Source organism: Globicephala melas, chromosome X (genome assembly GCF_963455315.2).
Source record: "Globicephala melas chromosome X, mGloMel1.2, whole genome shotgun sequence".
Classification (NCBI taxonomy): domain Eukaryota; kingdom Metazoa; phylum Chordata; class Mammalia; order Artiodactyla; family Delphinidae; genus Globicephala; species Globicephala melas.
The window spans coordinates 28690141-28716795 of NC_083335.1; the positions used below are offsets into that span (position 1 = coordinate 28690141).

Genomic DNA, 26655 nt, shown 5'->3' on the forward strand with positions numbered 1-26655 from the left:
TTTCGGGTTTTGGAGTCTTTAAGAGTGTTTAGGATGGGTGGAAGAAAGCAGTCTTTCTTTTCACTTTGAACAAATATTACAACCGTTGGAGTGCTACAAAAACAGGTTCTGAACATTAAGTCTAAGAGATGATTTGGTGGTATTGGTTGATTTCTTTGGAGCCGAACGAGATTAGACCAAGAATATGTTGGTTTTTTGAATCAGTTGATTGTTCGTAGTAGAATAATAACTTGAGAACCTTTGCAATAAAGTGATCTTCGCCTGTTTTGGGAGGTTACCCTCTTGGAAATTTGGAAAACTCTACATTCACCCTATTTCCCCCTCATAAATATTGAGTCGTCTTCACAGATAAAGACTCAAAACACTTAACTACCTTGGTTTTACATAGGTTTGGGGGTCTTTGTTCTCAGAAGGAGAAGTTACATTTGCAATTGCTACTTTGTAATATTTTCATAAGCTGGAAAGTGATTGAAGTTTCTCTCTAAAATGGCTCCATATAGCTAATTTGTAGCTGTTTTATATTTTCAAATGTTTGAGAATGCTTCAGGACTTTGGAATGAGACATTCCAAACTTGCTTGATGAGTGTGTGTGTGTGTGTGTGTGTGCGCACGCGTGCGCGCGTGTGTGTATTGTGTGTGTTTTCCTTCTTGGGGTTTCCAAGAAGTTACCACTGCCAATTGTACCTAGGACCTTTTTGCTCCTTAACTATTAAGATTATTATACAAATCCTTCTAATGTAAGATATTGACTACAGTTTATTTGTATTAGTGGCACTTTTAAAAAACTTTTAAAATGTATTTTGGCCACTAAGATATTGATAAATATTCCTTTCTCTGATTCCTTTGAAGACTTCTGTGAGACAGTTTTTGGCGGGGGGGGGGGGGGTACTGAAAAGAGTTGGAAATATCATTTAACCCTTTAAGTTGCTTGACTGAGTTTTTGTGCAGTGTTTTTGTGTCTGATCGATTGAATAAAAATTATTTGTGAGGTAGTGATGGCTGAGACCTATTTAGTATTTAATAAAGTTTATGCATTACTGGTCAATGTTTCAAAATAAGCTTTCTCTCCTTAGGTATGTATGCGTGAATGTATATACTATGTATACATATATGTTGGATTTCATAGGAAAATACATTGTTGAATATTGATGTGTTCTTGAAGGTACTTGTGATTACCTTAGGTGATTTCACGCTGTATTCTGGTATATGAAATTACGTATTTTGCAATTTTTGAAAGCAGTGTCTTTCTTACAGAAATAATTACCTGTGCTTTTTGAATACAAATGAGAAAGGCTCTTAGGGACTAAATCTCAATCTTTCAAAAACTGGGAATCGTTTGGAAAGAGCATATGAAAGCCAGCTACTTAAGTTGAAAGCACAAGCTTATTGTTTGAATATACACTTGAAAGTAAATATGAGCTTTTCATCACTGCGATGAGTTTTTAAAAAGGTAGCGGCTTTCATGTCAATGGCGGTCCTCCTTTATTAAGCTTGCATTTGATGAAGATGGGTAATTCGGTTTTTAGGTAGAAGGTGGAAGGACGCATTGAGGGTAGATATTTAGTGATGGCGACTTGCCTACATCAGAAATAAAATTCTTCAACCTGAAAATAAAGAGTTCAGCATAATACCGGTTTATCCTATTTTCACTTCTTTGAATTGTGTAGAAAGTGTGTGAGTTTGGTGCTTTAAACAGAAACTTGAAACACCCAGTCGCGTTCTGGGCATTTACAACGCTATTTTCTGGCAGTATTTTAAAACAATACAGATGAAGCCTCTATTTGCCGTTACTTTCATGAAATACGTCAACCTCCCTTTGACGGCAGCTTGAATTTTTGATCCTCCTTGTCAGTTACTAACCCCTAGAGGTTACCGGACCCGCCGCTGAGCTCTGGAATGGTCCCTGCTGGACACCTGCTTGGTGTCTCTCCTCTAGGCAATTTGTGAGCTGTTTGGGGGCGGGGGAGGCGTGAAGGAGGGTGAAGGGGAGGGAAAGGGGGAGAGAAGAAGGGGAGGGCAGCACTGAATTAGATTGTTGATAGCGTCCCTCCGAGGACTGCTATTAAGAGCACGCTATTCTGTACTTCTCTGCTGCAGAAGACAGAGTGATATTCGTGTTAGCACACAGCATGTTGTAAATGTATGAGATTTTTGCTCATCCTGGCTTGGAAATAAGAATAGGGAAAAGAGAGCAACTTGAATCAGAAGCTACTAGAAGAGCGTGCAGAGTTCTGCAGCAGTTTATATTTGTTCTTACATTTTGCCTTCTTCTAACTGGAAAACAGAGAGACTGGCATTTTTTTTAAACGGGCTCTTCCCATAATGGCATTCTTGTATTGTGTGGCCAGAGCTTGCACAGGAGTGAAAGCAGGCTGCCGAATTTAGTCACTGATCTCTATTAGCTGTGGCCTAAGGCTATGCTGAGGTTTATATCCCATTTGTATTGTTGCAGCTCAAAAGAAGAATGTTCAGAGGATGACAAGTGTATTCTGAGTAGGTATGTTGTTTCATTTTCATATGAAACCCGTCTATTTTTTTTTTTCCTGCTACTATTGGTCAGAAATCAGGTTAATAGGTGCAGAATATAGTGCAGTGCTGCAGTATCCCTGTTAAGGTAGAACAATGGTAATGCAAGCTTAAAATAATACCAAAAAAAAAAAAAAAGAACCACCCCAAACCCTAGCCGCTTTTATCAAATAAAGCTGCATTGTGTGGTATGCACAGTGCAGTCTTTTCAAAAAAATTATACTGCAGTCAACGCTTTCCTAACGAGGTGGCACTATTGTTGAGTTCGAACGATAGAATCATCATTTGCTTTAGGGGACAGGAGGATTTAAAGGAGGTACCTTGCAGCCCTATTTTACAGATTGGAAGCATCGGTTTAAGGGCACTGGCAGAATCGTTTGCTTGTTCTCCGCGGCAGCCACTGCTGTGTCAGTACAGTGTGGAATGGAAGTCATAGTTGGTAGTCTGTTATGGAAACGCTGTTTACTGTTATTGTAGTACCGTGGTGACAACATGCCATTGAAATGGAAAACGAGCTCTCCTGCTATCTGGAAATTCCCAGTTCCTGTGCTTAAAACATCCAGGTCAACTCCACTTTCTCCAGCATACATGTAAGTGAGAGAAAATAGGATATTAAAGTGGGATTTCATTCATGAATCAACCTTGTGACAAAAGGGGGTAGAAAATCCCAAACAGCAACATCCAAAACCCCACAAGATTAAAAACCTCAAGCTTGCTTACATTTAAATATATTGGCATGCCCACATTTTACCATTGTTTTGGTTTTCTAGGAGTTTATGTTTCTTTTCATTTAAAGTGCCTAATAGTAATGTAATTACTAAGATGAAAGTCTAAAGGTATATCTAAGGAATTGCATAAGGATAAACTTTTACATTGGTTGGATGTTTTGAATTTTTGTGTATCTGAAATACTTAAGATGACTTCTTTTGTGTAATGGCACAAAAACTGCTTATGATTGATGTTGATGTGTTAAATATGGAAATGCTTTCTATAATTTTTTGATGAATTTGAAACATTCAGAGTTAACACACTGATCAGAAAATGAGTCTTTTATTGAGGACTTGATACTTGAGTTCTGTGTGAACATTAATAAGTTTGATATTATATCTTTCTCAGTTTTATAATTCGAGTTCTGAAGTATAAGTTTGAATTTGTGCAAATTATAGTTCTATGAGTAGTTACTTATATACATGGAGTTGAAAAGTGTATTATACAAATATCTATTTTAGAAATTTATTTTAAGTAGATATGTACTGAAATATATTGGGACGTCTTTCTAGAATTTTTGAAAATCTTATTTTTTAAATTTGCAAAGTGTTGCTTTAAAAACAAAATCTGGGAGATATAATAAAATATTCTTTTAAAGTATTGTCTGTGATCTTTTTTTAGTAGAGGAAGGAGTGAGGGAAAGCTGGACTTTTTTTTTTATTAAATAATTGTACGAGAAAAGCTTTTGAGTGAAAGTCTGTCTTAACTGTAAGTGTTCCCTTTAAAATATTTTTCAGTAGGACAGATGTGGAAAATTCTTCCCGCTTTAGGTCCATTGTGTGTTTAGAAATCTGGTGAGTTGCCATTTTATTACTTAGTTTTTGTTTTATATGAGGTTCAGATGCACAGTGGTATCTCTCTGGTTCTTTGAAAGGCTTTCAGCTGCTGAGGAAGTGTGCTTGTGCTCTCAGTCCAAAAGAAGCAATTCCCGGGAAAGCGAGGAAAAATGAGGACATTTCAGAGTTGAATCCTGTCATCATTTCATTTTCAGATTATTTTTTCTATTCCTTCTTAGAGATGCTTCAGGTTATTTTATCTGGGTGTTAAACTCTGTTTCCTATAAAGTTAAAATTTTAAGTTATATTTGTAAAAGAAAAAAGAAAAAAATCAGCTCTGTTTGTTTCTCAAAAGCTGCATTTGTCAAAAGTGCAAATTAATGGAGGTGACAAGTTAATGGAGCTCCTTCAAATAATTCGAGAAAATGAGATGTGCCTGTTGACTTTATATATCTTAGCTGGTGAGAAATGACCAAAGATTTACCAAAAGCAACTTCATCATCAAAACAAAACATACACACCCCAAACTAAAATCAATAGGTTACAATTAATAATGGTTACTAATGATTCTAGTATTCCTACTGCATTTTACTGTCCAAAAGATCCAATTTGTAGCCCCTGTTGCAGCTGGTTTGCTACTTTTTAGAGATGATTAAAAAATACTTACATTTTTTAAATCCATACTAGCCACAAGCTCAGATACAGCTTAATACAACATCTTTAATGAACCACTTTCTTTCTTTTAAGTCCTCACCTCTTTGACCTGGTGATATGAGTGAATTGATTTAGATGAGAGAAGCCAGAAAATGTCATAGATCTTGCACGTTGGCATTGAGTGTTGGTAGTACACATATGTAGAATGGAAAAGTATATTTGAGGAGCTGGTGTTAGTCTGGACTATTTTGACATTGTGACGGTCTGTATTGTTAAATTGGCCTTAACTTATTTTTTTAATAAATAAATTAATATGAGGTTTAAAATATTATGTAAATATACACAGAGAATATATGTTAAATATAGGAAAAGAAGACTAGCTTGGGGAGTTTAAATCAAGTTTTAAATAAATTGTTTCGTTTTTGACTGATTTAGAGTTCATTGCCTTGCTGGGCCAGAAATAAAAATACCATGTTTAACATGTTGTTCTCATCAGTGCTTCCTTATATTCCATAGCACTTCTACACACAGATGATATTTAAGTTGAGCATATTTTTCACTCAAAAACTGTAAAGAGCAAGTTAGAATCCTGGGTCAAGTAACATCATGTTTGCTCTCATGGTCGGTTGGGTTGGCAAACATAGATTAGATGGCTACTTGTGTCTTTTGGGTCTAAAGTCTTTGCGTTGAAATGGAGCAGTTAAACTCTGACTCTCTGATAGATTGTGATATTTTAGGATTTACCTGTAAAATTATGTATAAACATTAAAAATACTATCTTGAATATAGAATTCTTCCCAGTTAATATAAGCATCTTTTGGTATATTTGCTTGTATTGGTTTGTAATGTTTTATCGTTATTTACTGTGATTTGTCGAATACATATTACATGATTTTCATTGATGACTTGGGTGCTTTTTCAAAGACTGAAATTTCAATATAAAATATTTTTGCTTGTAGTAAAAATGTATTGTAGTAATGGAGCAAATATGGAGAAATATAAAGGTTCCTTATGGTTTCTTTCTAAACTCAATGTAGGTGCTGCTGGCTAGAACTCTTCCATTGATGCTGGTGATATAGGGCAGTGCTGCTATCCACTAGTGAAAGCTAGAATAGAGAATGTTTTACTTACTGCAAACATTGAACAGAAAAGCTTTTTTTTTCCTTGTGGATTTAAAGTCCACGTTGGCTTGCTTTCTGCTTGTTTAGAACCTGAACGTGAGTTAAAACCTTTCCATATTTTCAAGACTTATTGATGACAAAGACAATGTTTATGATACTATTAAGGAAAATAGTTTCTTATATAGCATAAAGTGCTTTTCAAATTGTGTTAAAATATGATTTGGGAAGAGTGGAGTATCATAAAGACAAAAGATTTGGGAAAATAATCCTTTGGCCTCCGGATAGCTTGATTACCAAATATTATTTAGTCTTTATTAGGTAGAGTCTCCCTTCAGCTTCAGTTTTGAACACTTGCAAGGGTGGTGTGCCATCCATGTGGAATTCTGAAGGGACTGTCTTGATCAAAATCTGAGTGATGTGTTTGTGTTACACTCTGTTCAGCAGAAGGTTGAAGTTCAACCTTAGCCTGAAGGAGTATCTCCTGGTCAGTGTAAGCTAAATTAGTAGACTCTGCTCCTGACAGGTGTGAACCATGTAAATTAACCTGTCAATTTGCCTAAATTAATAAAGCTGAAAGGGCAGTCACTTCTAAGCGGTTTTCTGGTGTTTTGGTATTCATTGTTTTCAGGCAGCAAATGATTCCTTCAGGCTGATGTTATAGGGTTAATGTATTGTTAGATTCCAAGGACACACTGAAAGAGAACAGAATTAGCATTAGCTATCTTTTTATCTTTCTTCACAAGCAGTTAAGTCTTGCTAATAATGGTGTGGCCACAAAAGGAAGACAATAGGTAAGAATTAACCAGCACAATGTAACAGTGAATCATAGCAAGCCAGACAATGGGTGTAGAATGAGTGTTAGTGAATTAGACTTGTCCTCTCTTAGCCGATACACTTGTATTCAGTTAGCATCCTGTTTACAACTATTTTGTTTACTATGTAAAATATATTTTAGAGTAAGTGCCAATAGCACTGACTTTTATAGAAATCATTTTCTATCATTTTGTCATTGAGATTCAGTATCTAGATTTCCCTAGAAAAACTGGTGCTTTATTTAATTGTCAATAATTTGTCTAGATTTAGTCATACTATATAAATATTCCTTGTTTGTGGGTGATTCAAAGGACAGTGAAAATTAAAACATGCACTTTCTAAATTTGACATGTTTTCTATCCCCTAAGATTGTCTTTTTTCTAATTTAGTGAATAAAATACAACCTTGAAAATAAAATAAAACAAAACCTTAGGTATCCTTTTCATCTAGCAAAATACTTCCCAAATTGATATTCTCAAATTAGAAAAGAATATAATTAGTTAGACATTTTCACAATTAGTGTATACATAAACTTTTGTTTGTGTCTGCTTAATTTGTTTTTTTACTACATATGCTCAATCCAACAAAACTATGTGGAGAAATAACATAAATAACACAGAGCAATTTAGCGCTCATCTGTAACTCTTGTAGCATGTTTCTTGTGAATTTCCATTGTCTGAACTTGCAGAAGGGCTAGCTTAACACTTATTAATGGAAAATCATACAGATAAAAGTGACCTTAGATGTCATTTAGAGAATCCAAATCCCCTTTAAAGCAGGAATCCTTCCTGTGACAACTCTGAAAGATGCCGATGCACGTTCTCCTTGATCACTGTCAGTGACAAAGAGCTCACTACCTCCCCAAGCCAGCACCTTTCATTCGTGGACAGCTCTTCCATGCATTGAGCAAAATCAATTCCTCTTATCTTTCATCTCCTATTCCTGGTGTGGCCTTCTGGAGCTATGGAGAAAAATATTATTTCCTCCATAACGTACAAGCCTGGAAATCTTCTTTCTTTAACCATTACTCATGTGACATGTTTTCCAGGCTCTTCACTCTGCTGGTTGTGCCTCACCCAGATAGTTTTTTTGTGTTAAACTTTATACAAGATACTACATCTGAATGAGATGCTCCCCACATGGTCCGACTAGAAGAGACCTCTCTCCTTTCATACAGGCGTTTTGCTTATCTTAAAGAGCCTGCAATTATATTATTTTTTAATCATAGCCTTCATCCTGAACCACAGTGACTCAGAGTTTACAAACTTCTTTTCGGAGGTTTACGACTAGATTGCTTGTTCCTCCTAGTCAGCGTTTATTCTCTTGGCTACTTCAGATCTTCGAGTCTGAGGAATTCTGGCATGTGCAAATGAAATTAAAATTGTGTTTTAAAGCCTATTGTATGTGTCTTTAAAAAGATCTCTTAAAACCATTGAATGTATCTGAGGAATATTGCACACAAGAAACTTACAAGACAGAAAGCTAGTATTTCGGATGCTTTCAGCAATTTCCAAGAATTTTACTTGTCGAAAATTTATCTAGATTCGTTGTTTTTTTATGCCTAAATGAGTGTTACTTCCAAGTACCCCTCAAAACATTTCCCCAGAGGGAAGAGAGACGGAAATGCAAATCTTTCACCATCGCGCGAAGTCTGGAGTTACTAAGAACTCTGAGGATTCCAGACATTCTGCTTGAAATTTAGAATATTTAGATGAGACCTAAATAGGGCCAAGTTAGGGGGAGGGAAAAGAAAGAAGGAAGAGATAGGCAAGTATCTGTATTAATGACTGTATTACTTGTAGAGTCAAGAATTATAAGCGCTGTGCATGCCGATATTTTAAATTGAAATAGCAGCCACAGTGTATTGCTTTATCTCCTCAAGGCCAAGAAGGAGGTGGTATGAACGTGAGATTCTTAGGGCATCAGTACATAAAGAAGTTACTGAGCAATCCACTTTTGAAAGAGCTCAGTTCTTTTTCAGTCACCTTGTATATTGAGTTTATAATATTCAGAAGTTACTGCCTGTTATGCGCCAGGCATAACTCTGCTGGGTATTATGGATATAGTCCTTGCAGCTATTCAAAATGACTAGACTTTATCTTCTATCCTATCTTTATTTATAAACAATTAAATTGCTTGATTTATTTTGCTCCTGTGAAAATGCTAAACCAAGACAACCAGTTTAAATAACATTCTTGTTTACTGTGCTTGCATTATTGATAATGGATTTAATGGCAATAAAACTACTACAGAGGAGAAATGTATCTGGGCTCACTGAGGAGATATGAATTGGATATAGATACCAGATTTTAAAGTGCATATTCCTATTGTGATGATCATTTCGCAATATATACAAATATCAAATCATTATGTTGTACACCTGAAACTAATACAATGTATGTCAGTTATACTTCAATATTTAAACAAAGAAAAAAAGAGAAAGTACATATTCCATAAGATGGAAAATGATGCAATTTACATTTAAACTTGATCGTCACTTTTTTAAACAAGAAAAATGGAGTGCCATTCTTTAAGTTGGACAGGGCTTAGGTACTTTATAGCACACAAGTGTACATATTTTTACCTTACAAGCATCAACAGTTTGATCCCAGACTATATGATGTAATCTTAGAGAAAAATAAAATTATATTATGTTTCCAATTATAGTAAAATATTTTCACTGGCATGACTTACTATGATGAGGGTATATGTTGTTTTTAACCCAATTTTGCGACATTTATGGTATGGTAAGACAGGAGCATGCCCAACTCGTTGGACAATTCTTCTTATGACATGGTTCAGTGGAGAAATGAAATAACATGTTTCCATAAGAAAAATGTAATTAAAAACAACTTTCAGAATTCTTGAATCTAGCCTATACAACAGATATTGTAAATTTCATGTGAAACATATTTATTTGCAATTTTCAAAAATGTCCTGGTTTAACATAGTTAAATGTAATACAATTTATTGAGTGCTACTATAAAAGTGCAAACCACTGTGTGAAAACTTCCCCAATTTTGCTGTATGGGGAGACACTGCTTTGGGAAAGATTCCCGGTGTTCTCCTTACTTGTTGCAAGTAGTAATAAATCCTTCCCTCACTGGAAAAAAAAAGTGCCAAGCACTTTGGAAGCTGCCTCCCAAACACTCTATAAGGGTAAGTCTTTTCCCTGTTTTACTCTAAGGGCACAGTGGTTCCGAGAAGTTAGTTAACTTGCTCAATGTTACACTTCAAGTAAGAGGTGAAGTGAAAATTCAAACGCAGTTCTGCTTGATTTCAATGATCTTGACTCCTCTAACGCCTTTTTCTTTTTATAGACTCTTGCTACTTTCATGCCATCTACTACTTAGGAAATATCTCACTAGAATTCGAAGAACAAAGGAGTATGACAGATGAGATAAACTTTTTTGAATTGGGTGGTGGTACAGGGAGAAGTTAGCTTTACTTTGTGGTACTGTCAAGTGGTGAAGTTGCAGGAAAATACTGGGGCAATTATCTTTACCTACTGATATGATACTGGGATTAACCTCATTGTTTCCTATTTCTTTCGAAGCACTATTCTACCTTCGTTGGCCAACCACCTTTTCTCTCCCCAGTAATTAGCTGCCATTGACTGGAGCAGATGTGCTCTGTTTATCACAGTCCTAGGGTACTAACCAGTCAGCATGTTTAGTACTTTCTTGTGGACATGATTGTCCCATTGCTTGATTGTGTGCAGGCACTGAGAAAAACCTCCACGTGTGAGTTTTCTATTGCTGCCATAACAAATTGCTGCAAACTAATGGCTTAAAACGTCACAAATTTGTTATGTTATAGTTTTTTAGGTCAGAAGTCTGGTATGGGTCTCACTGGGCTAAAATCACGGTGTTGGTGGAGCTCTGTTTGCTTCTGAGGCTCTAGGGGAGACTGCATTTCCTTCTCGTTTGGATCATTGACAGAATTCAGTTCTTTGCAGTTGTAGAACCACCAAGGTCCTTATCTTCTTGCTGGCTGTAAGGCAACAGTTGATCTCAGCTTCTAGAGGCCACCAGCATTCCTTGGCTTCTGGCTCCCTTTCTCCATCTTCAGCGCCAGCAATGGCAGGAGTCTTTTTCACATCTCTCTCTCTCTGACCCACTCTTCTGCCTTTCTCTTCCACCTTTAAGGACTTAACGTGATTAGATTGGAAGGTGCAGGGGCTCGATTGAGTTTTTGATTTAAAAGCCTTGAATACTGTATTTTAAAACAGTGAGATTTTGAGAATGAAACATTGTGAGAATGATACATTAGAGAGGCAAGCTCATTTGAGTGTTCGTGGACAACTGGGTTAAACTAGTGCCTTTGCCATCGCTCTGTCCTTCCTCTCTCCCCCTCCTTTTCTCCCCCCCCCCACTTGAAAGTCTCTCACTGAAGTTATTTCTACAAATTTTCAAAGACCTTTGCTCATTTACAGCTTGCCCTGTAACATCTTCTATTTTCACTCTTTGTTTTTCTGGTTTCAAAAATATAGTGCTTTTCACTGATCAGTGAGATCAGAACATATCTTAAAAAGAGCATAAGTATCTTATTCAGGATTCTTGGACTCTGAGAGCTGGGAGGAACCTTAGAAATCATTCTTTGTCATACCACTGTACCTTGAAAGAGAATGTGATATTTAAGTCTGGTCACTTTTCCTCCATCTGTGTACATTCACATCTGATGAGTTAACTCAGTCTTAATTTATATTTCCTTTTTATTATTTTATCCCATTTCATCAATTGTATTACAAATTAATGTTAAAAACCAGTTTACAACAAAAACTTCGACTAGATTTCTCTTTATACATGTGATCACGCCAGAGATTTTTCTCTTGTCCTACACTGAACTGTGTTCCTAATTAACTCACAGTTCGATCTACAAAATACTTTGAAATAGAGTTTTGAAAAGTATATGGATGTTTTAGGTTGTAAGTAGATTATCCAATAGATAATCCCTTAGCATCACTAAACTGAAGTGATTTTCATTCATTATGAGCACTTTCCCTCAAAGGATGTGCATATGTAATCATTTCTGAATGATTCACAGCTAAACAAAAGTTCATGAAACTGGAACCAAAATTTTCGTCTAAAGTAGACCAGTGACCTGGCTCATTAGCATATTTTTCATAAGCATATTGCTGAAGTATATAGATAGATGCAATTAGAGACTTTTCTTTCAAATGATGTGATCCACCATCATATGTTTGGCTTTCTTTCATATAATTATAATTGCAGATTTTATATATATATATATATATTTTTTTTTTTTTTTTTTTTTTTTTGGCTGTGTTGGGTCTTCGTTGCTGCGTGCGGGCTTCTCATTGCAGTGGCTTCTCTTGTTGCGGAGCACGGGCTCTAGGCTCATGGGCTTCGGTAATTGTGGCTCACAGGCTCTAGAGCGCAGGCTCAGTAGTTGTGACTCACGGGCTTAGTTGCTCCGCGATCTTCCCAGACCAGGGCTTGAGCCTGTGTCCCCTGCATTGGCAGGCGGATTCTTAACCACTGCACCACCAGGGAAGCCCGCAGATTATAGTTTTGAATAGTGGATATTATTTGATTGCTGATGCAGCCTTGCAGATAGCCTGATCTGGGATGAATAGTCCTTTAAAATAAAATAGCAGTAAGGAAAGTCGATGTTATTTATTTATTTATTTTGGCACTTATATGCTAAATATGAACTGATACACTTCTGTACCAGGGAGCAAAGTTTGCAATTAGTTTAGTTACTGTGGTTTATATGAATTATGCAACATGGTATTTGTTAGTAGATGATGTTGAGAATTTACTATTATTTTTATATCACTTGGTCCTTTGGAAAGTAATTATTTCTTTCACTGTGATCTCTTTGCAAGCAAGTATCCCGCCTGCTCTTTTTACATATCTCCTAGTGCAGTGGCTGGCACATAGCAGGTGTTCAGATATTGAGTTGATGAATGAATTTTTAAAAATTTATTTATTTATTTATGGCTACACCGTGCAGCATGTGGGATCTTAGTTCCCCAACCAGGGATCGAACGCAGGCCCCCTGCTTTGGAAGTATGGAGTCTTAACCACTGGACCACTGGGGAAATCCCCAATGAATGAATCTAGAGAGAGTAGTTTTTAGGTCTGTAGCCTTGTGCAAATTATTTCACTCAAAGTGTGTTGCATTTCTTCATTTCATATATAGAGGAATCTAATAAATTACAGTCTTGTTAGAGAGTAAGTTACAGCTATCTTTCCTACGAAAAGAACTAATCCAAAATCCTGATTCTGTTCCTTGCTTTCCGATAAGTACCATGATGCTGACACAGACTGAAAGTAATTTTAATAGAAGCCATTTACCAGTGACCAGAAAACTTTAGTCATGGTTCATCAAATTGTAATTTGATAAAGAAAGTAAGATTATAATCTCTTCCAAGAGAGCAACTACTCTTAAAGTTAAGAGTTATTTGACTTATTTTCACATGTCCTTTACCATGAGGGGAAAACTATTTTAGACAAATTTCTGTTTTAAAACTAGTATGTTTGTACTTAATTGATAATGTGTTTTCTGTGTATAGTTTGAAAACAAGAATGGCTGACTAGGATAAAAGGAAATCTGAGTAGGGTTTAGGAAAAATAAATTTTAAATTAGTACTCAAATAAATGATCCACATTTACTTATGTTCTGAATTGTTTTATACTTAAAAAGGCTAAACCCGGGGCCACGGCAGTGAAAGCGTTGAGTCCTAACCACTGGACCACCAGGGAACTCCCAGCAGATATTCAATTTAAATTAACTAAGTTTTCCTCCTATCAGAAATATTTTAAATAAATGCTTTTACACATTGCTTGGTTAACAATAGGACAAAAAGGCATAGCAGTTACTAATGTATGAAAACAACATATTCTAAAGCAAAACAATTGATAGTTTGTGAATAAATTTGGATTTTTATTTATTCTCAAATCATTAAATATATATTTACTTTGAATTATTTGCCAAAATGTGCAACTAGTTAAGGAGGGCTAGTCCAAGGAGCCTTGAATGCAAGAGCGTAGGCTATGGCTTTTGTTCAGCAAGCAGAGAGGAGTGATTGAATACTGCTCTTGGAAAACTGTCTCCACTAGTAAAGGGGCTTCTAGTGTGTGGAAACCTTTCCTCCTTCACAGCTCCCTCCCAGGGGTGCAGGTCCCGTCCCTATCCTTTTGTCTCTGTTTATTCTTTTTTCTTTTGCCCTACCCAGGTAGGTGGGGGGTTTCTTGCCTTTTGGGAGGTCTGAGGTCTTCTGCCAGCGTTCAGTAGGTGTTCTGTAGGAGTTGTTCCACACGTAGATGTATTTTGATGTGTTTGTGGGGAGGAAGGTGATCTCCACGTCTCCCTCCTCCGCTATCTTTTTTTTTTTTGCGGTATGCGGGCCTCTCACTGTTGTGGCCTCTCCCGCTGCGGAGCACAGGCTCCGGACGTGCAGGCTCAGCAGCCATGGCTCACGGGCCCAGCCGCTCCACGGCATGTGGGATCTTCCCAGACCGGGGCACGAACCCGTGTCCCCTGCATCGGCAGGCGGACTCTCAACCACTGCGCCACCAGGGAAGCCCTCCTCCGCTATCCTGAAGGTCCCCCCGGTCCTCCACCCCACCCCACCCCACCCCGTCTCCCCCCACCCCGCCCCCGCCAAAACTATAAATACAATCACAGTATGTGAAGATGCTATACTGTAACAAATATGTAAGTTATGTTACTAACCAAATCCAAGGAAGAGGTAATAGATACCCAAAGTGTGGTAGGGGCAGTGAGAGTGGAGAGATGGTGAAAGACGCATACTAGAGAGATACTTAGTAGTACTTTGTCAGTTGCCTGGGCATAGGAGAGGGGGGAGAACTAGGGGTCTAAGATGACTGAAATATTTTGATGATAACAACTTTATTTTAGAATCCAGAATATCCTATCTATGTCTCTCTTGAATGCGTGACATCTAGATACATTTGAGATTCCTGAACTTCCTTCTGACTGACCAAGCTTCCAGGAATAATCATTAAGAACTATGTAGTCAAATTCATTTCCCTTGAGAGTACCTTTAAATAAGCCAGTTTTCTCCTTAAAGCATGATCTAGGAAAAGATTGGATTTGGGACATTTAAAATGACTTATTGCTTCAAGAAATAGCTTGTTGTAGATGGGATGAGTTGAGGGGAATAGCATTTAGGCTAGCATTTTCCAACTAGCTGGCCAAACTTTTGACACCCTGACACTCATCCTGGTGAGTCTTCTCTGCGTCCTTCTCACCTGCACTCCGAGAGTCAGACATTATAAATTGGGGTATGAAACACTGGTTTAAAGGACGGTATGGAAGGAAGGAAGGGAATGCTTCTCTCTTGCTTAATATCCTTCTGTCCTATTTGTCTCAAACAGACGGAGGCAGTACTTCATTACTACTTCACAATTCATAGATCGCTTCTGCAAAACACATACACAGTCTGAAAATGCTCCAATTAGCTTCTATTCAAAATTCCCACTTAGATGACTGGGAAATGTGAGTGCTGGATGCCTACTGTCATGTTGTTTAAATCATACGGTCTGCCTCTACCCTTTTTGCGTTCCACCCAAGAACACAAACTTTCTTTAAGCCAGAGACCATAATGTTCCTAAAAAGAAACACCTTTCCCTCAAAGTGGCAAACTCCTCAATGAATTATAATTTGCATCTACTCCCTCAAAAAAAAAAAAAAAATAACCAGTCTCCCTTTCAGGAAGTCATTACCAATTTTATCAAGAATACTTAATATTTGGGGTAAACATACTCATGGTACATAAATACTTTATGCAAAGGACTCCTTCCTTAGCGTTGCTGTACGATGGACAAAATCTTATAAAAGTGTTTTTTTTTTTTTTTTGCGGTACGCGGGCCTCTCACTGTTGTGGCCTCTCCCGTTGCGGAGCACAGGCTCTGGACACGCAGGCTCAGCGGCCATGGCTCACGGGCCCAGCCGCTCCACGGCATGTGGGATCTTCCCGGACCGGGACACGAACCCACGTCCCCTGCATCGGCAGGCGGACTCTCAACCACTGCGCGCCACCAGGGAAGCACAAGAGGGATAAGTTAAAGTCTTAGAGCTAAGTTTTATTTAAAAAAAAAAACCTTAATGGTGAGGCAAATATGTACAAAGTGGAAAATAATGTTAATATGAAAAATTGTACTAAAATTAGACTTTTTGCTTCGCCAAGCTCCACGTCTGAAACAAACTTGAGAGAGCTATCCTTAGTGTTATTCTCAGACTCTTTGGGTTTAGAGTCTGTCTTCTGATTTCTCTTTTTATATTACCTTCCCCTGTCTTAAAACTATTGGCTGTCATATTAAAACATTGGTGTGATTAAATCATATTAAACATTATATTTAAATGAATGATTTGATACATTCCTTGAAATAATTAGAGGTGCTGCTAGGTCATTGCAAATTCAAGGTTGGGATTTGTTACATTTACCACAGGCTTTGAAGACAGAATCAGTGGGACTCGTAGAGCTGCCAATTATAATTCTTAAAACATGGAGTACAATCGGCTATTACTTTTAAGTTGGAAAGTCTTACTCTTTATTGGTTTTTTTTCTTATCATGTTTCCTTTTAAAAGAAAAATAAACATACCCTTAAGACCTGGTCATGAATTACTGACTTTGCGAAGCTGAATATAACTAGGAAATTCAGAAAAGACAGAAAAGGATTGGATTTTTATCACTTGATTAATGATTCCTCCTGTTCCCAAAGAGATTTGTCTCAGTGATTTCTAACTGGTTTTGAGTTTGTGGAATCTGCCTTTATAATAAACTCTAAAATTGGATAACTTGGATGTTTGAATATTTAATAATCTGAAATTTTAGGCATGTGAAAGCTCAGTTCTTTAATAATACACTTTTGCATTGATACGCACTATAGCACCATAGTCAAATTTCAAAGTCAGTGAGCTACAGATAATAGGAATAAAGTGATACTTTGGTTAATATAAATCCTCTGGGAGCAAAAAGCTCCTTTATAGAAAAGTGGCATGCGTGTTGGAGCTCCGGTTCAGTTTCTTCATCTGGGGATAGAAGAAGGAGAAGGCATGCTCCTGACCTCAGGTATAGCTCAGACTTCTCACTGGCCAGGCTGGTGCTGGCTGTAGGGGGGGCAGGGAGCATCCTTTCAGAGGATTATAACTATTTCCTCTGTGCACTGGGAACGGGACTATTGATGGTGATGGGAGTCCGTGCTGTTTCCCCCAACCTACACATCCATATTGCTCTCTCTCTCCCACCACTACCACTTGTGTACTTGCTCACCTTATATGGCTTCTTAAGGCAAGGGAGCTTCAACTTCGACTTAGCTTTTTTTATATAGTAGGTATGGAATCAACATTTAGAATTCATTTTTTTTAATTGAAGTATAGTTGATTTACAATGTTGTATTAGTTTCAGGTGTACATACAACATAGTGATTCAATATTTTTATAGATTATACTCTTGTATTTCTGCTTCAGGTATCTATCATCTATCTATCTATATCTTTCATCCAAATATTATGAGAAATGTAAAGAATGAGAAATAGTATATAAACCAAGCTTCCAAACAGTAGAATTTTCTAGTCTAGATGCATGAGACTTGATGTAGTTTAATTGGTAGATGAATTTTAAAAGGTGAAGGAAGACTAAAGTTTTGAAATATGGTAGACAGAAGGAGCAAACATTAATCTGAAAGTGTTTCAGGGACAGGATTGAGGTATTCAATGCAAATGCTTTATGGTTTGGATAATTAACTTTCATCCTGTTAGAGGAGACTATCATTTGTCATTCCATTTGTTTAGCCCAATTCCCTCATCTGTGTCATAGTGCTATTTCTGTGATGGCGATGGGTGGCTTTGGAATTCAGAATCTGTTCTTTTAAAGGTTGATATCCGTAATGTCAAGTTCTCCCTAAATCTGATCTGAGTTATATCCTAGGATATGCTCCCTCCTGACCCCAGATGTGTTGGGAGAATGGCATGAGAGATTTTTAGCATTGGTATTGTTGTTATGGAAGTAGTGGTAAAAGTGGGTAATTTTAGACTGAAGTAGTTCAACCAACAAATTGCTTCCCTGTAACAGAATGTGTCTCTCTGAGATCTTCCTCATGTTTATAAATTAAACACTGAAACGTTGATTGCTTTATGGCCTCTACTCTGCTATTTTTCATTTTTTAGGCTTGGTGTGATGGGAACAATTTGGTCTCTGGAATCAGACTCAGGTTCAAGTCATAGTTACCAGATTCATGGTGAGGCCTTAAACTCTCTGAGCTTCAGTTTCCTGTCTTTAACATGGGATTGTTAGGAGGATTAAGTAGCATAGAGAACGTGTCTGGCACACTGCCTAGTACACAGCAGGTGCTGGGTAGATTATCTTATTCCTATGTTAAAACCGACATCAGCTATTTATTAATGTGATTTTATTTTACATGTGATATACATTTGCATATAAAGAAGCTTCTTTACTTTGGAAAATCATTTTACAGTCCGGCCCTATCACCTTGAAAGTTTTTTCTCTTTTGTGGGCTCTGGTATATAGCTGCAGCAGAAAAGAAAGCCTCAGAAAGGTTAGCAGCTATTTTATATCATCTATGCTAAAGATTTCCATTAGCAGATTCATTGCAAGTTGACAATAATGTACTTATACTTATGTCGTTAAAAAATACAAATAACTAACCAAAGCTTTATCTTTTCTTGACTTCTTTCAGGCAAACACCTTGTTGAGGAGACACGTTCTCCATAGTTTCTTAAATAGTGATTAATTTACGCCTTCTTAAGAGAAGTTGCTCCCACGGGGAGATCGGGGACATCAGCTCCGTGCTTTGTGACCACCTAGAGGGGTGGGATAGGGAGGGTGGGAGGGAGATGTAAGAGGGAGGGGATATGGGGATGTATGTATCTGTATAGCTGATTCACTTTGTTATACAGCAGAAACTAACACAACATTGTAAAGCAGTTATACTCCAATAAAGATGTTAAGAAAACAAAGAGAGAAGTTGCTATGATATTTATGATTTCCTTGTACAGTGATACCGTAAATGTCATTTTAGTTGGGACGTATCTTTATTTTTTTATTTTTTAAAATCTTTTATTTATTTTTTAAAGCAGTTTATTTATTTATTTATTTTTGGCCCTGCCGTGTGGCTTGTGCGATCTTAGTTCCCCGACCAGGGATTGAACCCAGGACCCCTGCAGTGGAAGCGCAGAGTCCTAACTACTAGATGCCAGGGAATTCCTGGGACATATCTTCAAATATTTTAGGTTTTAAGGTGTTTTTCTTTTAAAGAAAATACCAGGCTTATTTTATATATATTAACTTACTTCATGAATTGGAAATTTTCCTTCTTAATTTTAAAAACACTTCCTTTTCTTTCTTAATGGAAATTGAGAGAATGTGTGTGTGTGTGTGTGTGTGTGTGTGAGTGTGTGTGTGTGTGTGTATCATTCAGTTTTTGATGGGAGGCGTGAAGGAGAGCTGATTCTAAACTTTGTGTTGTAGGAAGATTATTAATATCTTTAGAATTCAATGGAGAATGCATACTTTGAATCTATAGAAAAATCAATGGGAAATGACTAATATCATCTTAAGCTTTTAATTTATTTCTCATGGGGGAAGGAAATACCTTGACGGATTTAGCACTCAAATTCAAATGAATGTGAGAACAGGTGGCTGAATTTTTCCCCCACCTGCCAATGCAACTTTATAGCAAGAAATGTTTCATTTAGCAAATGCTACAGCTAGCAGACACTTCTCTGTTTCAGAGCAGAAAAACAAATGGCGGGGGAGTTCTTCTTTGAAGAAAGCCTTTTTCTTGATTTTCTTTTTAAATTGTGAGTGTGAGAAATATGTATTTTCTTTTTCTGGGGGACGGGTGGTGAAGCGTGAGTCAGTGCCTTGATTAACCAAGCTGACTTGTTGTGTTGTTATACCATTCATGACTTTTATTTTTGTTTTGTTTTGTTGTTGTTGCACTGCTTGCACACCAACCCACTGGCGCTGACTTTCAGTTAGAATAATATTATTACTCTGGGAAATTGCAGTATTTGAATAATACTTTTGACACTAACTCAGAAACCCCTGTTCTTTTGTTACGGTGGCATTATGTTATTAGAATTACATACATTGTTAGGTTTAACCACTTTGTAATGTGGTAGTCACAAGCAAGAAGTGCTGTCAAACTGATCAGGAGCTGAAGAGAGAAAAGTTAAAGGCATTGATATACTTTTACCTTTCTGGTTTTTCTCTGATTCACTTATTTTTTTCCCGCAGAAATGAAATCAAGTAAAGGGAACAACTTGACATGTATTCTGATAGTCTTGGGCAGTATGTTTCCTCTGCAAGTGCATGTATCCTATCAGCATGTTTTATTGAGACTGATGAGTGTCCTAAGACTATTTGAGGCTTTGGAGCCAAATGAAGCAATTATGAGATACTCTTCCCTTCCCCATATGGCATACCAACAAACCCGATTGCTATAGTGAATTCTAAGTACACGGTTCTTCATAGAACATCTACCAAACTATTACCTCTACAGAACTATTCATTGTAGAAAACATATTTGAACCAGATCGACAGACCACTCTTGCTGCAGCCCACCCACCAGTAATACACAGTCTTTTATTGTCATGATGTTCAGTGTAAAAAGGAAAAGAATGTGTACGTTTGATGATTTTAAATTTTTCATTAAAAAATCCATGAGTGAACAATGCCATGCCGATGGCAGGGGCTTAATATTTGTTTGCACTAGCAATTTTGAGAGTATATCTTCTACTCTACTCTTTTATAAATTTACAGATTTGCTTTAATTTGCATATTCTGGAGTATGAATGGAGTTGAACATTTTTCTATCTGTTAATCATTTGTACTTTTATATTTATGAATTGTGTCCCTATGTCATTTACACCTGTTTCCCTTGGGGTAATTTTTTAAATATGGAAGGCTTTGAGGCAACATTACAATGTTAGTATCACCCTGTTAACATGTGACAATTGCTTAGACTATTTCCTTTGTCTTCAATTACTAGTACAAAGAAATGCCACAGTCTCTGTATGTTCGGTTTGACCACCTTTGCAGAGCTTTCAGTAAGACCATCAGGCAGTGCTTCCATCTCTACCTAATGCTCTTCGAAAAAGTAATTGTTCTCTTTGAGCAAGTGCACTTGAGTGACTCATGTACACTTTGTGAAAGATTGCTTTCATGCTCTGTGGTTGGTCACTGTTTACAAAATAAGATGTGTCCGGCGGTAGTGGGGCGGGCGGGAATGGTGTGGTAGTAATATGTAGACACTGGAAGAAAAAGATTCAATTTTTCAAAAGAAAATTGATGAACACAATCTCTCTCCCATGAATAATTTTACAGTTTTGATGAAATAGGACTATTTGGACAGGGTTTGCTTGATTCTAAATTGGCATGTAAAAGTGAATCCAAATAACAATTGTTTGGTTTTTTTTTTGGTTTTTTTTTTTTTCTCTCCAAATAACAATTGTTTAAAGCCGACTTAGGAATTATTCTTCCATGAGTTTACATAGGACAAAAGCCTTTCCACATAATTATCTTATAAACTTCAAAGCTATTATGTACTTATCTCCTGTAAACAGTTGATTTTTCAGATTGATGGACTGGAGGAGAGCAGAGGTATTCTATTATTAGGCAGTCTTGGAGGAGTTAGTGGTAATTAATAATCCTACTGTGTTTCTGACTGCCAGCGTTACCTCATGGAGTTAACTCTCAGACTGGGAAGTTATTTAGAACATGAAATTTCTTTAGAAAATCTGTCCTGAGGAGGTTAATCCCTCTGTACCGGGGTTTCTCAACCTTGGCATTCTTGAAAGTTTTGCCTGAGCACTGCTTTGCCGTGGAGACCTTTCCTGTGCCTTGTAGGATGTTTAACAGCATCCCACCAGATGAGAGTAGCAACGCCTCACTACCCTGCGACCACGTAAAGTGTTTCCAGACATTGATGCCCCTCCCCGCACTGAGAACCACTGCTCCTTTTATTGCTTTCAACCATATGACTTAGAAAGGATAAGATTAAAAATGTTATTTGTTCTTGGAATTACTCAGATAATCATTCCTTTAAGGATAGTTTGATGTCATTGTGGCTTGGAGTTTGCAGAGAGGTTTCACCTCCTTGCACTGTTGAAGAACAATGCTCTTCACATCCAGTCAATAGACTTAGTGAGTAGGAGATAGAAGAGAATATTGAATCTGCTGGGGAGGTTGACATGACATGTGCTGTTACTGATGCAGAAATAATAGGAAATGTTCTGAATGTTTAAAAGTCAAAAGATGTTGATAAGAAGTCATGAAAAAGATGATTTTAGTGAAGACTTCTTTAGCTTTTGAAGTAATTAGTTAGAAAGCCAGACATATTATCTTGCCAAGAATAGGCTGCGTTTTTATATTCTGCTTTTCGATTTTAAGATCAAGAGACAAATGACATGGAAACAAGTTGTGATCTGTAGTTTATTAAAAAAAAAAATACAATTTCCAGGATATGTCATGGGGGCAGTGCGGTTTCAGCTTCACTCCTGTCCCGTTTACATCTGTGGTTCTGTGAAATAATAATTGACGGTCATTTAAGGCACCGCATGATAAAGAAATGTCTCTGGAATGATCCACAGAAATGAGATTCTGTATTCATTCAGATGACATATATTAAACCTCTCATGTGCCAGGTTCTGTGCAGGGAATACAGAAACTAATGAAACATTCTGCTTGAATGTCCCATTAAAATAATTCTGGATGAATGGAAAATTTCTGGTTAGGGATACCAGTCACCATCAATCTATTTCCCACTTTTCCATTTGATTCTGTAATTAAATGTCTGTCTGCGAAAGCTGGTTAAAAGTGTCTGCAAATGTATGTATGCTATATATCATGTATATAATTTCTTTTAAAAAGCTATTTCTGAAGCTAGTGGAAAACTATATTCATTTTCTTTTATGCTTGTTAAAATCTTATTTAAATTATTATCTTCTTTATTAAATATCCATGAGAGTTGAATAAAACATGGTTATATATTATTAATTCATTTTTTGGTTATACTATGGCTCTAATATCGTTAAGAAGAATTGATGTCACCCTTAAGGCCAGGATTTTTGCTAATTATTGCAGGATTTAAAGCCATTTGGTTGGTGTCAAAATTCAAAACGGAGGATCTTTGTTAAAAGTATGGTATTGTTGTAAAACTTTTTTTCCTATTAAAACTGATCAACTTAGATTATAGGTATGGTAGGGAAAAGGTGAAATCTTTATGGTATTGGATAGACACGAGTTAGAGAAACCAATAATTCAACCTTCGGGAAGTTAGAAATAAATAGGAAAAAGGCATAGTTCTAGCACTTGGAAATCCATTCTTCCTTCCTCCCTTCTTAATGTCCATTTTAGCAGTCTGCCCATCATGAATGCACAAACCCGTTCAGAAGCATGGGGCTCCCTGCTCTCAGGTGATTCAGAAACAGTTTTAGCAGTGTACACTTAAGGAAACACAAGTCTGCCTAGTCTAAGGAATAATGAAAGGTTGTACCACAATGGTCAATTTTTAGTGTAACCTGAGGCCTTTAACTATTATTTCGCCATTTTCTCTGTGAAACTAACTACAGGTTGACTACAGGTTCTCTAATGCTTTTTATGGTCCCTGAAAAATTGCTAATGTGATATATACACGGGCATAGCTTACGTTTATTATTTTTATTATTTGTTTGTTTGGAAAGATGAAAAGGCCACTACACTGTAGCTGTTTGGCTAAATAATCCCAAGTGATTATTTAGTGAGAGATACTGCTAGAAAAAGGAATTCTTTCATGTGTAAATTTTTTTGTTCAGTTGGGGTTGATTAGAACTGTAGTAACACAAGAGGAAGTAATGTATTAGGATGCCACAGTTAACCTTTGACTTTTACTTATGGGGTCTTTGGAGTTTGGAAACAGACTAAACTTAGATTCAAATCCTGTTCCAGTCCCTTTAATAACTTTGTGACCTTAGGTAAGTAATTTGTAACCCTTCTGTAGCTCATTTTCCCTACCCTTAATAAAAAGGAGATACTAGTAATACCTGTTGCAATGGATTATTTTGAGGATTATATGAGATCATGTGTGTAAATTTCTTGGCAAGTACCTCATATATAGTGACTGTTCAATAAATGGTAAATGTTACATTTATCTTTCTAAAAGTAGGGATTCCAAAGTAATTTTAACTGTGAATAACACAATTTGATGGTATTGCTACCTAAACCACCCAATACCAAAACAATTACTCTGGCACTAGAGAAACAAACCCTTTGTAATTATAGTTTTGAGCCAGCTTTTAGTTGATTTCTCAGTTCCCATTTATCTATTCTGACCTCGGAAAGCTTTTTACAAATATATATCTATTTCTTCTATGATGTAGAATGGTATGAGCCTAAAATACAGTGAAACAACATTCAGTATATTCCGTAGTCAGATGATTGGCACATAATCAGAGTGTCTGTTTCTCTAAATCATCCAGTTGTTGTGAATTATATGACAAGTTTTCATTGGTTTTTCTTTCTGATTTAAAAACCTTTTCAGATCTCTAGTGGAAGAGGAAGACCAACACATGAAATTGTCCCTTGGAAGCAGCGAAATGGGCCTCTCCTCCCATTTGCAGTCTTCCAAGGCGGGAACCACACGCATCTTTACCAGCAATACCCACAGTTCTGTGGTGTTACAGGTAATCTCACTGTTGCATTATTCATAGCTTTAAAAACCACCCAGGGTTTTTGTGGTGTGGGATGTCACTAGTGGGAGAGGTTGTGCCTGCGTGTGGACAGGGGGTTTGTGGGAACTCTGTGTACTTTCTGCTCAGTTTTGCTGTGAACCTAAAACTGCTCTTTAAAATAAAGTTTATGAATAAAAAAAACAAAGAGCAAACAAATAGAGGAGAAACCTTGAGGGGGGGAAACTGCATACCTTCCTGATGTTAAAAAAAATTCTGAGTTCATTCTTTGTTTCATTTGTGTAAGGGAGGTCTTGCTGTCATGCCACATTCTTACAGAATGTTGTGTCTGGCAACGTTGACTTTTCATTATGTCTCAGCCAAGGTAAATATCACAAAGTCCCCATATTAAAGTTTCTAGTTCCTCCCTCACAACCTATTTTCCCATCACCTTTATCGTAGTTCTCAAGATCGTATTTATTTGGTGTCTCAACTCACATTGGCAATTGTAGGTATGGGAGTAGGGGTGAGGGCCGCTGGACGCAAACACACTGATACATGCAGAAGTAATAACTGATATCAAAGGAGAGGACAGAAAAACAATAGAAAGCCAAAAGAACACCAAAGCCCTGCAATGTGGGGCTGTGTAACATAGGGATAAGCAGTCCAAGTACTTCTGGCTATTGTGGACACTCCCTGACCTCGGTGGATGTTGCCGAGTTACAGAGCAATAGTGTAATGCTTGATGTCCATAAATTCCTGTTAGATATAGTCAAATTATATCAGTCTTCTCAGCTTAGTAAGTTAAGGAAAATAAATCCTTCTAAATCTATTTTTTAAAGAAATTTCCCCAGATGAATTTGGTATGAATGCATATCCTTGGTCAAGAACCATGATAGTCCAGCAGTATATAGTATATAGTACAGTATATAGCATAATGGGAGACGGAAGCTTGCACTTTGCTGTGTGGCCTCGCTGTGTCATGTAATTTCTCTGGGATTCATTTTCCTTATCTCCAGACTATGACTCTCGAGTGGGAGACTTCTAAATTTTCTTCTAGTTCCCATCTGTGATTCATTGAAATCTCATCTTTCCAATGTTTCAATTCTAATGGGATCTGGTTCATCATCTCATCAACAGAAATGAGAGGGTCAGGAAGGAAAAGCTTCCCATCTCCTGGTATCTTAGTTTATGTAAATGGTTTAATTGTTGGTTTTACAAGATTACGGGAGGAAGAGAATAAGGGGTCAAACAGTTAGGAAAAGCATGAAAGGAAGAGGTTTTTTGTTATATTAAGGTACTTTCTCTAAAGAAACATAGAAACTCACTTACCCCTCCGCTATACTTCTGCCCTATCCATGACCATAGTCATGTGTTAAAGTCAATTTTTGTGGTCCTGCTAATTTTTAAAGTTTACCTTAAACCAACTAATGAAAGCCACTGCAGTGCAAAGAGATTTAGAACAGTGGTCCTCAAATTTTATTACATATCAGAATCACAAGGAGAAGGGCTTGTTAAACAGTGAGCAGTGGGCCCCATCTCAGAGTTTCTGATTCAAGAACTCTGAGGGTCGGGCCCAGAAATGTGCATTTCTAACAAGTTTCCAGGTGATGCTGTAGGTCCAGGGAGCATACTTTTTGGAAACACTGTTCTAGAGGCAGGGTCCTTTTTACACCAAGAGAGATGGCCTCTCCCTTTCTCCCTATGTATCATATGGACATTACAAGTTATTGTTATAATGGGGACACACTGGAAGTAGCTTAAATATCCATCAGTAGGGAAATGGTTACTTAAATTATGTTGCATCAAAACTGTGTAATACTGTGCAGTCACTAAAAAGAGTGAGCTAGATCTGTGTGTACTGAATGGAAAGGAAATATTAAATGAAAAAATAATAGGACAGCTGTGGCATAGCTACACAATGGAATATTATTCAGCTCTATAAGGGAATGAATTTCTGATACAAGCTACAACGTGGATTAACCTGGAAAACATTATGCTAAGTGAAAGAAACTAGTCACGAAGAGCATATTTTCTATGATTCCATTTATACGAAATTTGCAGAATAGGGAAAGGTACAGAGACAGAACATAGACTAGTATTGCTCAGAATTGGAGAAAATCAGAGGATATAAGGATGATAGCTAAAGGATGCGGGGTTTCTTTTTGAGGTGATGAAAAATCCTAAAATTGATTGTGGAGATGGTTGTACATATACTGAATTGTACAGTTTAAATGGGTGGATTGACATGTACTCACTGCTATATTTTTAAAATGGATAACCAACAAGGACCCAATGTATAGCACGGGGAACTCTGCTCAATATTCTGTAAC

The 26655-nt window shown here is 37.0% G+C and overlaps 1 protein-coding gene across 13 annotated transcripts in view; it reads left to right on the forward strand.

Moving 5' to 3' along the window:
• The window catches only part of KLHL13 (kelch like family member 13), a 186548-nt gene that overhangs the window by 123432 nt on the left and 36461 nt on the right, over positions 1 to 26655 (forward strand). For 9 of the 13 annotated variants that reach the window (XM_060292535.1, XM_060292541.1, XM_060292536.1 and 6 more), the window contains one exon: positions 24196 to 24337. In XM_060292535.1, the coding sequence (XP_060148518.1) occupies positions 24196 to 24337 (142 nt within the window). Of the gene's footprint in view, positions 1 to 2068; positions 2498 to 2773; positions 3117 to 5921; positions 5942 to 24195; positions 24338 to 26655 lie in introns of those variants that run through there. The other 4 variants (XM_060292538.1, XM_060292539.1, XM_060292537.1 and 1 more) reach the window with 4 other exon arrangements.